Source organism: Gadus morhua, chromosome 13 (genome assembly GCF_902167405.1).
Source record: "Gadus morhua chromosome 13, gadMor3.0, whole genome shotgun sequence".
Classification (NCBI taxonomy): Eukaryota; Metazoa; Chordata; class Actinopteri; order Gadiformes; family Gadidae; genus Gadus; species Gadus morhua.
The window spans coordinates 9,728,227-9,741,723 of NC_044060.1; the positions used below are offsets into that span (position 1 = coordinate 9,728,227).

General features: G+C 42.5%; 2 protein-coding genes across 2 annotated transcripts; both read left to right on the forward strand.

Annotated features, from left to right (window-relative positions):
• The first annotated feature begins 1,910 nt into the window (after window positions 1-1,910).
• Window positions 1,911-4,245, forward strand: LOC115557120 (odorant receptor 131-2-like). The gene is made up of 3 exons (XM_030374707.1): window positions 1,911-1,918; window positions 2,121-2,298; window positions 3,448-4,245. Exons 1-3 carry the CDS (start codon window positions 1,911-1,913, stop codon window positions 4,243-4,245), a joined length of 984 nt encoding a protein of 327 aa, XP_030230567.1.
• Window positions 4,246-5,573: 1,328 nt separating this feature from the next.
• On the forward strand, window positions 5,574-10,087 carry LOC115557124 (odorant receptor 131-2-like). Its single transcript, XM_030374715.1, has 5 exons — window positions 5,574-5,586; window positions 5,874-5,962; window positions 7,202-7,247; window positions 8,311-8,492; window positions 9,334-10,087. The coding sequence occupies exons 1-5, from the start codon at window positions 5,574-5,576 to the stop codon at window positions 10,084-10,086; spliced, it is 1,083 nt and encodes a 360-aa protein (XP_030230575.1). The 3' UTR covers window position 10,087.
• The last annotated feature ends 3,410 nt before the right edge of the window (window positions 10,088-13,497 follow it).

Genomic DNA, 13,497 nt, shown 5'->3' on the forward strand with positions numbered 1-13,497 from the left:
TGCCAAGGGTGTTTCAGCAGATGCCAAAAAGGCAAGGAACACAGTGGTCCTCCACGGCTTTCAGCTGCTACGAGCATGCTCACGTACCGGTGGCCCTTGTTTGTGGAAGGTTTGTCCGCTCTCTTTCCGGAAGGGGCTTTATCTATTCACTTCTCACTGTTCATCCTCATCCAGATCCTGCCTCTGCTCATCAGCCCAGCTCATCTACGGCCTCAGAGACAGGACCTTCCGGAAGCTCCTGCTTAAAGTTCTGCCAGGGAGCTCTATGGAAGGGCCTTCGATGCTCAGAATGATCAAACGCTAGGACGAGCAAATCAAAAGAATAGAGAGTTACCACCATTTAATCTGCACTGACTGATTAAATGCTTGAACGATCATTGAGATGCCCACAATGCACAGTTTTTCCACAGCATTATACTTTAAAACCTAAATGCAGTAGATTACTGTTAGAATTTCGCTGTAGTTGACATCGTAGTCTTACAGTGGAAATGTATTAAGCCAAGATTGCGGTTCACCACTTTTGATCCATTTAAGATTCATGCGTTCACTCGGAAATAAAAAATGATTGACATTCATCTTTTGACTCTGTGGAATTTTTGCCTGCAATTAAGAGAGTATAAATGCTCACTTTGCAAACAAGACAGTGGAGCATTGCATTAGTTTAGACTTGAGCCTACAAAGTGAATCTGCATGACAGTTATATTGATGATTAACTGAGCTGTTTGATAAGTGGCCCAACAACGATGGGGAAAAAGCTTTTTTAGTTTCTTCAATCATTTATAAAGCTTTAAACCAAAATCTATTCCCTACAGTTGCCGCAAATGTTGATCGGCGATACAGCAAACACATCTTTGTAATCAAACAAAACTTTAAGTGCAGTTTTTTGATATGATCTTAGAGAAAATATACTGGCCAAATCAATTCATACATAGCAGATTCGACAAAGATCAGCAACAGCCATATTGGACCTCTGGCCACCATTTCAATCCTGCCCATATAGATATATGGTTATGATTGACCTGAACCAGGCTATTATGGCTAGAAATCTGTCTGATCGGGAGGCGGGCCAGACAACCTGTCAGAACAAATATTAAATTAGCTCTCAGATCCATCTGGTTCCCAGACTATCACTTCAATGTTTCAGAGGAAAAAATACCAAACTGAATACTCATCGAAAACTAGGGAGCATCAACAAGTGCAAATTATGAATTTATCTCATTGTATTAATTATAACTTAAATGTGTATAAAGAGATCGTTTGCTACATAAAACTACATACAATTCCTCCAAGTATCATAAAAATAGTGTATTGGTGTTCTAAATGTGAACCTAAAGTTAATTTACAGACTAGGAAAGGTGATCTTAAAGTGCAGTTCCGTGTGCGCCTAAGTATAGTGTCAAAAGTGTAAGAGTACTTATAATGCATGTATAGGGTACCTAGAGACTAGATCACTAAAATCATATTCTTATGAAATGTTTTGAGCCATGAGTAATATTTAAGTAAGAAAAAGTAAAATGTTCAGCTTTTTCTTTATTTCACTTAGGTTTCACAAACACACACACACATACACACACACACGCACACGGACACGCACACACACACACACACACACAAACACACACACACACACACACACATACAGACGCACACACACACACACACACAAACACACACGCACACACACACACACACACGCACACGCACACACACTCAAACACACACACACACACACACACACACACACACACACACACACACACACACACACACACACACACACACACACACACACACACACACACACACACACACGTCTTACAACCCCTAGGACTTTAACAGGTTCAATATAAACGATTGTATTCTGCGAACAGTATTGGCAAGGGTCAGTATTGGCAAGACATCTAGCAGAGATGGACGAGTATGGTTTTATATTTAAAAGATGTTTACTAAATGTACTAATCTGAACTGTATTAGTATTACCCTCATAGTATGTACCAGAAGTCATACTAGAATGTAGTCTTAACTTTTTTTGAATAATTTATTTAAAAAAAGTAAAAGCCGATCAATTTAATGTGATATTAACATTATAATAAATGTTACTACTGAATCTGTTCTTCCAGGTATAGGGTAAGAGACCTCAGAACACTGAATGAGTCGTTGGTCGGGAGAAATTCCTCAGCTCTCCTTATTACAGAAACGTTTACTACAGTCGTCGCCAAGAACGTCATTGTCGTGGCGCTCTGCATCTCCATCAACTACATCAACGGCACCCTGGTCCATACCTTCACCAAACATCAGGTACCTTGCTCACAATAGCCTGACACAGTGATTACAGAGAAGGGTCATAAAGGATAGGTAGACAACGTAGAGGTTGGACACGGAAAACAGCAGCAGGTCATTGAGGTGTGGGTAGGGGCTAGATAGTGAATATGGAGCAGGGCCATTTAGGAGCAGGTAATGCTTAAAACGTCTTGCCTAAGGAGGCTAACAGGTAGGTTAAGGACAGCACAGCACAGTGTAGCATTGATATTGATCCAGAAATCGTTTTTTAGTTTTCAGATTGTATAGTTTTGGCTTTTGGAATTATATGCTATAAAGTGTGGAGGGGCGGTTGATGGAAAGATTGCTATTCGTGGTGGCCCTTTTCAGTTTCCTTAACACAGTATATTGACACATGCTTAACGTGACCTTTAGGTTGTGTTTATGCAATGTCTATGCTCTTGCTATGAAGGAATATTGCAACATTTTGTGTGTGTGTGTGTGTGTGTGTGTGTGTGTGTGTGTGTGTGTGTGTGTGTGTGTGTGTGTGTGTGTGCTTGGCCTGTCATTCTGATTCTGTTTGTCAGTAGAGACTGAGTCATATATTTAATATTAGAAATGTTGTCTTTTATCCAAAGCAGCTAAAAGTGAATAAAGATATGGTAGATTAAGGTGATGTAGCTAAGATTGATAAGTTGTAAAGAGAGGCGGCAGGAAAGAGCACAAGATTTTGAAAGAAAAACAAAACAAAAATCATCCCCTCGCTCTACTTTGCTCCATCCCTAGGTTTCTCTGCCTTTGAGAAGGGTCACTTTTCATGCAACTGTTTTTGATAGGAAAAATGGATTCCCTGAATCATGCAGGGAAGAGCTTCCCGGATGGATGAGAGATGAACTGTGAGCGCTCTAAAATATGTATTGGGTCATGCAGACACAGGCCGTCAACTTGAACAGATATTGTAATGGCACATTACACTCACTGATAGCTGGTGAATGATTTTGGCATCTCTTTAAACTCAAACTCATATAATAGTTCTTACATGTAGGTGTGAAAATGTGAAGAAGGGCTGTATGAATCCTGCAACCTTTTAAGGTGCAGGGAGGGAGGGAGAGGGTCGACATTGATGATTAAACAATGTTTATGCTTGGAGTGGAATACCCTAACCATTACTACCTCTTTCTCTTGCAGCTCTTTAGGGTGGACCCTCGATACATCCTCTTCATCCACCTGGTTCTCAACGATATCATCCAGCTGTCGTTGTCTGGGCTTCTGATCGTTATCTGGTACATCTTCAACACCATCAACGTTTCTTTCTGCTGCCTCCTGCTGGTCATTTCCATCTGCACTACCCTCAACACCCCTCTCAACCTGGCCTGTATGGCAGTGGAGTGCTATGTAGCTGTGTGCTTCCCTATGCGTTACCTACAGATTTGCACTGTGAAGGGAACCTACATCCTGATAGGTTTGATTTGGGGGGCGAGTGCCATCTCCATCCTACCCGACATCTTCCTGCTCATAATAGTTGAGCCTCCAAGCTTCTTTCATAGCAGGGTGTTCTGCACCCGGGACACAGTCTTCAGGAGCAGCATCCAGAAGAGGAACACCTCCCACATCATCTGTCTAGTTGTGGTCTGGCTAACCTTGTTCTTCACCTATTTCAATGTTCTATTCGCGGCCAAGGCGGCCAACGCAGATGTGAAGAAGGCGAGGAACACTCTGCTTCTGCATGGCTTCCAGCTCCTGCTCTGCATGATGACTTACATAATGCCCCTACTTCAGGCAGCCCTGCTGTACCTTTTCCCCCAGCATATCTACGAAAGTATGTTCGCCTTATATGTCTTTATTCAGGTCATGCCACGCTTCCTAAGCCCCATTGTTTATGGAGTAAGAGATAAGAAGTTCCGGAACTATCTCAGTAGATATTTGATGTGTGAAGTCATCATAGAAACCAAACCAAACCATCACAATCAAAAAGCAGGTTTCTAAATAATAAAAGAAACAAGAAAAATATTACCTTTGTTGTATTCCAGATGTTCCAGATACAATTTTTTTTGTATAGCGCATTTCTTACACCAAGCAGTTCAATGTGCTTTACAGAGAAAAAGACATCAGTATTTTTTATAGTGAAGAAGTACATGCAAGCAATATAATGAAAGACCTTCAATGAAATCACACATATACTAGAAAAAATAATGGGAGAAAAAGATGTGCTGTATGAACATGTCATGTATATTCAAAAACAATTTTCTTTATATTGTATATAGTTTGGTCCAATGCCCTTTAGTGCTTTAAAAACAAGAAGTAGAGCTTTAAATTCAATTCTATAAATAACAGGAAGCCAGTGTAAGGACCTTAGGATAGGGGTGATGTGCTCACTCCTCTTAGTCCTAGTTAGCACCCTAGCGGCAGCGTTTTGTGTAGCTTGTAGTTGCTTTATAGTTATTTGGGGAATCCAAGTTAAAAGGGCATTACCGTAGTCTATCCTGCTTGAAATAACAGTGGTAATACGTTATTCTAGGTCACACTCTGACATAAGGTTCCCCAATTTTGCAATGTTCTTCAGGTGAAAAAAATGCTGATTTAGTGACCAATCAAAACAAAATGGGAGACAAGGCCAAGTCACACTTTGATTTAATGTTGATGAACTGAGATTTAGAGAAGAGGTCCTTATAATTGAAGGCACTGATGTTTGAATTATGTTGTCAAATGCTACTGATCTATGCATTCGTTTGTTGAAGTTGTGTTAAACGACTCATATTTATGTTTTCATTAAATGCTGGAAGCTATCCAATTGAACTTGTTATAATATTGTGTCAAAACAAATTACTACGAATTTACTTACAGAGAAAAACACAATACATTATGACACACACACACACACACACACACACACACACACACACACACACACACACACACACACACACACACACACACACACACACACACACACACACACACACACACAATCTCTATCCATCACTCACATGCACACATGCAATCTTTATCTATCACTCACACACACACACACACACACACACACACACACACTCATTATAATCGCCTCATTATAACACACTCATTATAACACGCACACACACACACACACACACACACACACACACACACACACACACACACACACACACACACACACACACACACACACACACACACACACACACACACACACACACACACACACACACACACACGTTTTACAAGCCCCTAGGACTTTAAGAGGTTCTATATAAACGATCGTATTCTGCGAACAGTATTGGCAAGGGTCAGTATTGGCAAGACATCTAGCAGAGATGGACGAGTATGGTTTTATATTTAAAAGATGTTTACTAAATGTACTAATCTGAACTGTATTAGTATTACCCTCATAGTATGTACTAGAAGTAGTACTGGAATGTAGTCTTAACTTTTTTTAAATAATTTATTTAGAAAAAAGTAAAGGGCAAGCAATTTAATGTGATATTAACATTAGAATAAATGTTACTACTGAATCTGTTCTTCCAGGTATAGGGTAAGAGACCTTAGAACACTGAATGAGTCGTTGGTCGGGAGAAATTCCTCAGCTCTCCTTATTACAGAAACGTTTACTACAGTCGTCGCCAAGAACGTCATTGTCGTGGTGCTCTGCATCTCCATCAACTACATCAACGGCACCCTGGTCCATACCTTCACCAAACATCAGGTACCTTGCTCACAATAGCCTGACACAGTGATTACAGAGAAGGGTCATAAAGGATAGGTAGACAACGTAGAGGTTGGACACGGAAAACAGCAGCAGGTCATTGAGGTGTGGGTAGGGGCTAGATAGTGAATATGGAGCAGGGCCATTTAGGAGCAGGTAATGCTTAAAACGTCTTGCCTAAGGAGGCTAACAGGTAGGTTAAGGACAGCACAGCACAGTGTAGCATTGATATTGCTCCAGAAATCGTTTTTTAGATTTCAGATTGTATAGTTTTGGCTTTTGGAATTATATGCTATAAAGTGTGGAGGGGCGGTTGATGGAAAGATTGCTATTCGTGGTGGCCCTTTTCATTTTCCTTAACACAGTATATTGACACATGCTTAACGTGACCTTTAGGTTGTGTTTATGCAATGTCTATGCCCTTGCTATGAAGGAATCTTGCAACATTTTGTGTGTGTGTGTGTGTGTTTGTGTGTGTGTGTGTGTGTGTGTGTGTGTGTGTGTGTGTGTGTGTGTGTGTGTGTGTGTGTGTGTGTGTGTGTGTGTGTGTGTGTGTGTGTGTGTGTGTGTGTTAAAACACTAGAAAAATTTAAAATAGTTTCTGTTTGAGGTTTACTGAAGAATTATTGGAAATGCTGGAGGCGAGAAGGCTTTGACCATTCAAAGTTTCACTACTTGACATAAATAAAGAATTATTTCAAGTTATTCAAGCAATTATTTTTTATCAAAAATGAACCATCTGTAATGCATCACTGGAAAAAGGTACATGGTTATATTCGTATTATCAAGAAAGCGTACTATTTTTTGAGGCCACGAGCCTCCACAATAACTTCTCAAGATGATGAGATAAGAAATAGATAATCCAATATGATAATATTACTATTTGGGGATTTGGTTAGCGCAATAAGTTCGACATAGTTTCTCATTCTGAACATCAAGGAATGAAATGACCCCACACAAATAAATAATATAGCATCCAACAATAAATCATTTTTACACACACACACACACACACACACACACACACACACACACACACACACACACACACACACACACACACACACACACACACACACACACACACACACACACACACACACACACAAACATACCCAAACACAAACAAACTATCCTGTACGTATGGTGAGACAAGTCCCAATAGAAGGATGGCACACGTGCGTGCCACCCTTCTCTGAACAAACCTACATAAAGTCCTCTCTGAGTGCTGGTCCCCAGATGGTCCAGGACAAGATAGATTCTGGTCCCGATGTCCCTGGCTTAGGTCGGTATGTCTCTCTTTTGCTACTTTCTGTCTATTGAATGTATCTACTGTCTAAAGACTTGCCCCAACTCTGAGCACCTTTAAAACAAGACTGAAGACTTTTATGTTTGCTATTAGCTTTCTGCTAAATCTTAAATACATTGCACTTTCTAAAAAGCTTTTTCAACTTTGCCTTTATTTTTATTTTAATACTAAAATGCCTTTTTAACTTTCTATTTTTTTGCATATGTTTTTCTTTTACTTACCTATTATTTTATTTAATTGTATGACAATGTTTATATGTGAAGCACGTTGAGTTTGCCTTGTGTATGAAAAGTGCTATATAAATAAAGTTGCCTTGCCTTGCCTTGCCTATTTATCTACTGGCCGCCGGTGTGGCTACAACCTGAATGATCTACAGTAGTGTTTCCCCAAACTTGGGGTCAGGACCCCACTGCCGGTAACCTGATATTACTTTGGTTTTTTTAGGATATCCTGGCATAAAGTATAAGCTCCAGGAGATGTTTGATGGTACGTTCTTTTAAAATGTATAATATCTCATCAAATACAATGGTGTTACTACAATGTAACTTCTTAATTCAAGGCCTACTCATTTTGACTGAAAGGGAGAAAGATGTATTGCTCAATAGAAAAAGGTTAAATGGCTCACTTTTTTTGACATGGTATTGACAATAATGTAGAAATACATTACCTCCAGTCAACAGTGTGTGTTATTTCTGCAACAATGTTCAGGTGCAACTACATTTGTACTTTTGTTGATTAATTGAAAATGATCTCATATATGTTATGAATTGTACATTTATGCAGTTTGTTTTTACTATGTTTTATAAGGGAATTGAATGTTGTCCTTGCAACATGGGTGATGCGAATAGAGTTGTTCGCCATTTACTGTAATTTCACAATGCTTCAAACTTCTTCATACATATATGATCCTTTGCCATTTGTTGCCCTCAAATATATATATATATATATTTTTTGTATTAATTGAAAAACTTTTACGTTGGCAGTGTGCCAGAATTGAATGTTGACCTCCTCAATAACCACAGCACTCTTCTTCTGACAGAGCTTTGGAGTGTTGTGGGGCCCATGGATAGGCTGAGGAGTGAGAGGAACACCTCAGGCGGGACCTCCGTGGGCAGGGACACGCTGAGCACAGCCGTGATCAAGAACGTTTTCACGGTGGCGCTCTGCATCTCCATCAACTACATCAACGGCACCCTGGTCCACACCTTCACCAGACATCAGGTCAGCCGGCCTTCGGGCAACTCCCCTGCAATCCTCAATCGTTTATTTGAGGAATTTGAGGTGTTTTATGCATCTTCATCTTTTTGACTATATGTTTGGTAGGTTTTTAGTAGATGCATCCCTCTGTGATATGAGATGGTTAATATAAGTTGAATAGTTTCTGTCGTCCATCACTTTAAGGCTGCATAGGTTTTTGTCAGGTTTAGGTGGTTATGTATTTTTTGTGAAGTTTAGGTGATTAAAGTGTGGGGCCGATTAATTATCACAAGTCATTTAGAAATCAGCTTACATTAATTTAAAGCTCTTCATTTTATTTTATTCGCCAGTTAAGGTCCGATGAGGTTTAGTTGGTTCAGGTTTCTTAGGTTTGGGGAGGTTTGGGTAGTTATGGTTGCAGAGGTTTGGGTGAGGTTTAGGTGGTTAATGTTGGGTGTTGGTGAGGTTAGGGTGGTTATAGTGTGAGGCTGATGAATGCACGACATTTCAAAAACTTCCACCGAAATCCCGATAAAGGATGATGTCCCCCCAGATGTATAATGGATAGATCCAGTCCAGCCTACCAGTTGGTACAGTCAACCATGCGGGGAACTGGGGAGTCAATTTATCTGTTAAAGATTAACACCTCACTTGTGATGTCACCAGTGGATCAATTTTGAAATATCTTCCAATGACTAATAAGCCTCAAACCTGTTGGGAAAGTAGGGGCCCTTTAAGGTTATGTATGTATTGTTGAGGTAAGGTCAAGGGAAGGATTCAGGTCTTTGTGAAAGATGGCAAGTAATCATGGCATTAATCATTAAGTTTAGGTTAAAGAGTTTTAACCCATGACCTTTCTGTCCAGATCTTCTACATGAACCCCCGTTACATACTTTTCATGCACCTGGTCATCAACGATATGATCCTTCTGACCCTGTTCGGCTTCATTCATGTCCTCACCTACATCATGTTAGACATGAGTGTGCCCTTCTGTACCCTGCTGTTGATAATGGCCCTCCTGACTGACCTTAACACACCCCTCACACTCGCGGTGCTGGCGATGGAATGCTACATCGCCATCTGCTTTCCTCTCCACCATGTCCAAATCTGCAATGTGCAGAAGACCTACCTGGTCATTGGCTTGATCTGGCTGATGAGTGGGCTCACCGTCCTACCAGATCTCTTTGTGATGCTTGGGACAGAGTCCCATGAATTCCTCCATTCCAGGGTCTTCTGCGTGTCGACCACAGTGTTCAGAAATGTGTACTTCAAGGAGAAGAGAGACGCTTCTAACAGCATCTTCCTGGTCCTGGTCTGGCTCGTCCTCTTCTACACCTACTTCAATATCCTGTTTGCTGCCAAGGCTGCCTCACTGGATGCCAAGAAAGGCAGGAACACTGTGATCCTCCACGGCTTCCAGCTGGTCCTCTGCATGCTCACCTATGTCAGCCACCTGGTCGTGATTGGGCTCACCAACCTCCTCCCTGCTGCGGTGCTTGCCATACGCTTCACTGTGCCTGTATTCATTAGTATCCTGCCAAGGCTCATCAGTCCCATTGTGTATGGCCTGCGAGACAAGACCTTCCGGAAGTACCTGAAAAGGCACTTGTTGTGTTAAAAGAGGAAAATTACTGGCCCTCAATCTAGTCTAAAGACATCCTCATGATGTCTTGTGCCGCGTTCATTTAGAGAAGCTTATTGAACTTTCAGCATATTAACTCTACTCGATCTGACAAACACTGAACTAGTGAAAACCAGATATCAGTTTTCCCTCTGCCCTGACTTTCTGCATGTCAACTCTGGGACTATAACACACTTGCTTCAAATGTTTCTCTTTCTATCTTAAAAAATGTTTTGATTTCACTGTTATGTAGATGACATATTGGAAATAATTCTGTTGATAACTCTCTCAATAAAAGTAATTAGTTATAGTCTTCGGTCCCTTCTACAAAGGGACAACCATCATTTAAATAAACAAAATAAACTTTTAAACTTTTAGTAGATTTGCACTGTATCTTCGAGTGTTGATTTTATTTTAAGTTGTGAAACGTCTCTCCAGGTTACAGATATTTAGGTGTAAATCCAATTCAGTTCTCATTATTTTGATCGTAACAAATACATAATATACTGTTCCGTGTGCATAATATACGTGTACATAATGTACTGTTCCATATTCCACTTCCATGTATGTTCAGCACACGCATGCTCAGATGACACACCATCTGTGGGTGTAAATGAATACCAGATGGGAATTCTACTGCATATATACTTGTAATTCATTCTGCTGCACCCAGGAAATGCTTTAGGTGAGACTGCATCCTCAGGTATCTAATAGGGTTCATCACTAGCCACAAACCTGATGATATAGGCTTTAGTTATGTCACTGTTAGCAGGTGGCAGGCAGGCAGGTAGGACCCAATAGCAGACGGTTCAGGTAAAGGGTAATTTATTAACGCAAAAAGGCAAGGAACACCGGGAACACAGATGACGCAGGTAACACAGGTAACACATGATGGCAAAGCGGTCAATAACTTGGCTTTCTCCCTTCCAATGGACAAAAGAGAAAGTTGGTGAAGCCTTCCTTGCCCCATGGTTGACCTAAGCCAGGTGTGGAGCCTTCTCAACACACTGAAAGATCGCTCACAACTACAACTGTTTACAGGAATTGTGAGTGCAATCTGAATTATCTGTGTCAGTGTTGGGAACACTGTTGGATCCAGTATGTTAAAAACACCCTGTATAAACACCCCATAATTTCCATTTTGTGTTAAGGAAGTTTTTGGCCAATAAAACTTCCTCAAGTTTTGAAGTCAGACAATTTTTCATTCATTATTCATTTCCGCGTGTGTGCGTGCACGCATGGTGTGTGTGTGTGTGTGTGCGTGCTATAAAACTACAGGCTACAGACGCTCAGTATTGAAAAACTGGTGCTAATTTCTAATTGGCTTTTATGTAGCCCCTTTCGTTTTTTGATTGGCTGGTAAGTGGCAGGCTCTGAAGAATCCCGAGGCAGCAGGAGATGCACTTGATGACTCCTGCCGATTCCATAGTGAGAGCGGCACTTCTGCAGATTAATATAATAAAATCAATGGAATTTTACTGGGGCACTGGAGACTTTTACTGTGGCACGTGCCCCAGTAAAAAGGGGCTGACGACGCCTCTGACAGTACCCCTCCCTTAAGGGTCGACAACCAGGCGACCCACGACATGCAAAAAAAATGAAAGTCAAACCCAAATAGTATGTGTAGAGGAGCCAGGAGGAGGGAACCATAAAAATTAACCATGAGGCAACCAGCAGGAGTCTGTGGTTCCCCTTCTGAGCTCTGTGTAGAGTTAACCCTATCAGTGGAAATGGCGGTTAGGCCATTAAAGGAGCTGACGTGGCCATGGATGTGCCAAGGCATCCTGTCCCATCGGACTCGTCTCTGACAGAGAGAACCAGAGAGGGCAATGTGTTGTGGACTGGCAAACAGGTCCACCTCTGCTGTGCCATATTTGCTCCATATTGCCTCTACTACCTCTGGGTGGAGTCGCCACTCCCCCGACGGAGGTCTCTGGCGTGAAAGAAAGTCTGCCACCGGGATCTGTGGCCCTGAAAGGTACATAGCCCTGAGGCTGGAAAAGTAAGGGAGAGCCCATACAAGAAGTTGCTGTGCAACCTGTGATGACTAAGCCGACCTTGTGCCCCCCTTGGTGGTTGACATTGTAGACAGCTGAATTGTTGTCGCATCGTACCAGAACATGTCTGCCCCCCAAATAGGACAGGAATTCGCAGAGCACTAAATAAATAGCACGGAGCTCGAGCACATTTATGTGCTGTGTCCTGTGCTGCGCACTACAGAGCCCTCTCACCACCCTGTGCTGCCACACTGCCCTCCAGCCAGAGAGCGAAGCATCGGTCACCACCACCTCGCGGCGTGAGGGGATCGAACCCAGTGTGACACCTTTGGCAAGATATGCCCTGCGTCTCCAGGGTTGTAATGCCAGGAGGCATCGACTGGACACCCTGACCTTCCTGGATCCGTGCAACCTCGGATCTAGTGGAGGCCATTGGTCCAAACTTGGAACGGCCGTGGAGGAGGCCCAGTGGCACAATTGATGTTACTGACTTCAGCATTCCCTACAGCCTGAGAAAAAAGGCTTTACCTTACCATCCTGACCTCCCGAAAATGCAGGAGGATCTGGAGTATGGCCTCTACCCACCGCGGAGATGGGAAGGCAAGCATTTGGACAGAGTCCAGGGTTATGCCAAGGAACTGAACCTGTTGGCTGCGTATTAGACAACTTTTGCCATAGTTGACTGTAAGACCCAACCTTTCCACATGGCCTAGGAGGGCTGTGGTGTCCTGCTCTGCCCGTTCCCGGGTTGGAGTGCAAATAAGCCAATCGTCCAGATAAGGGAGGATCTGCATTCCGGTGTCTTGCATTGGTGCAAGCGCTGCCCGCCTGCACCTTGTGAAGATCTGTGGGGCTAGGGGTGACCAAAATGGGGTATCCCTAGACCAGTTACTAGCAGGCCCGCCCTTCGAATGCGAAGCGCAGGTATGGCCTGTGATGTGGTGCCATTGGGACGTGAAAATATGCATCCTTTAAATCTATTGATGTGAACCAGCTTTGCCATGCAACGGCCTGGAGCACTTCCGCTCTCTTTAGCATGTGAAAGGGCAATACTTTCAGAAAACTGTTAAGCCCTTGTAAGTCCTGTATAGGGCGAAACCCACCCTCTTTTTTTGGAACTGAAAAATACACTGAGTAAAACCCACCTTGCTGTGTCTGAGGATCTACGATCTCGATGGCCTTCTTCTCCAGGAGGGTGGATACCTCCTGGCTAAGGGCCTGTTGCCTTGTGGGATTGCTGACTGTAGTCAGTCTGATCCCCCTGAAAACTGGGGGCCGGCATCGGAATTGGAGATTGTACCCCTGGGAAAGCGTGGCCACCACCAAAGGGTCTGTAGTGCAACTTCCCCAGCAGATGAGGTGCTTCTGGGCGAAGCGCCTGATGCCCGGCCCTGAGCCGTCAGTACCAGCC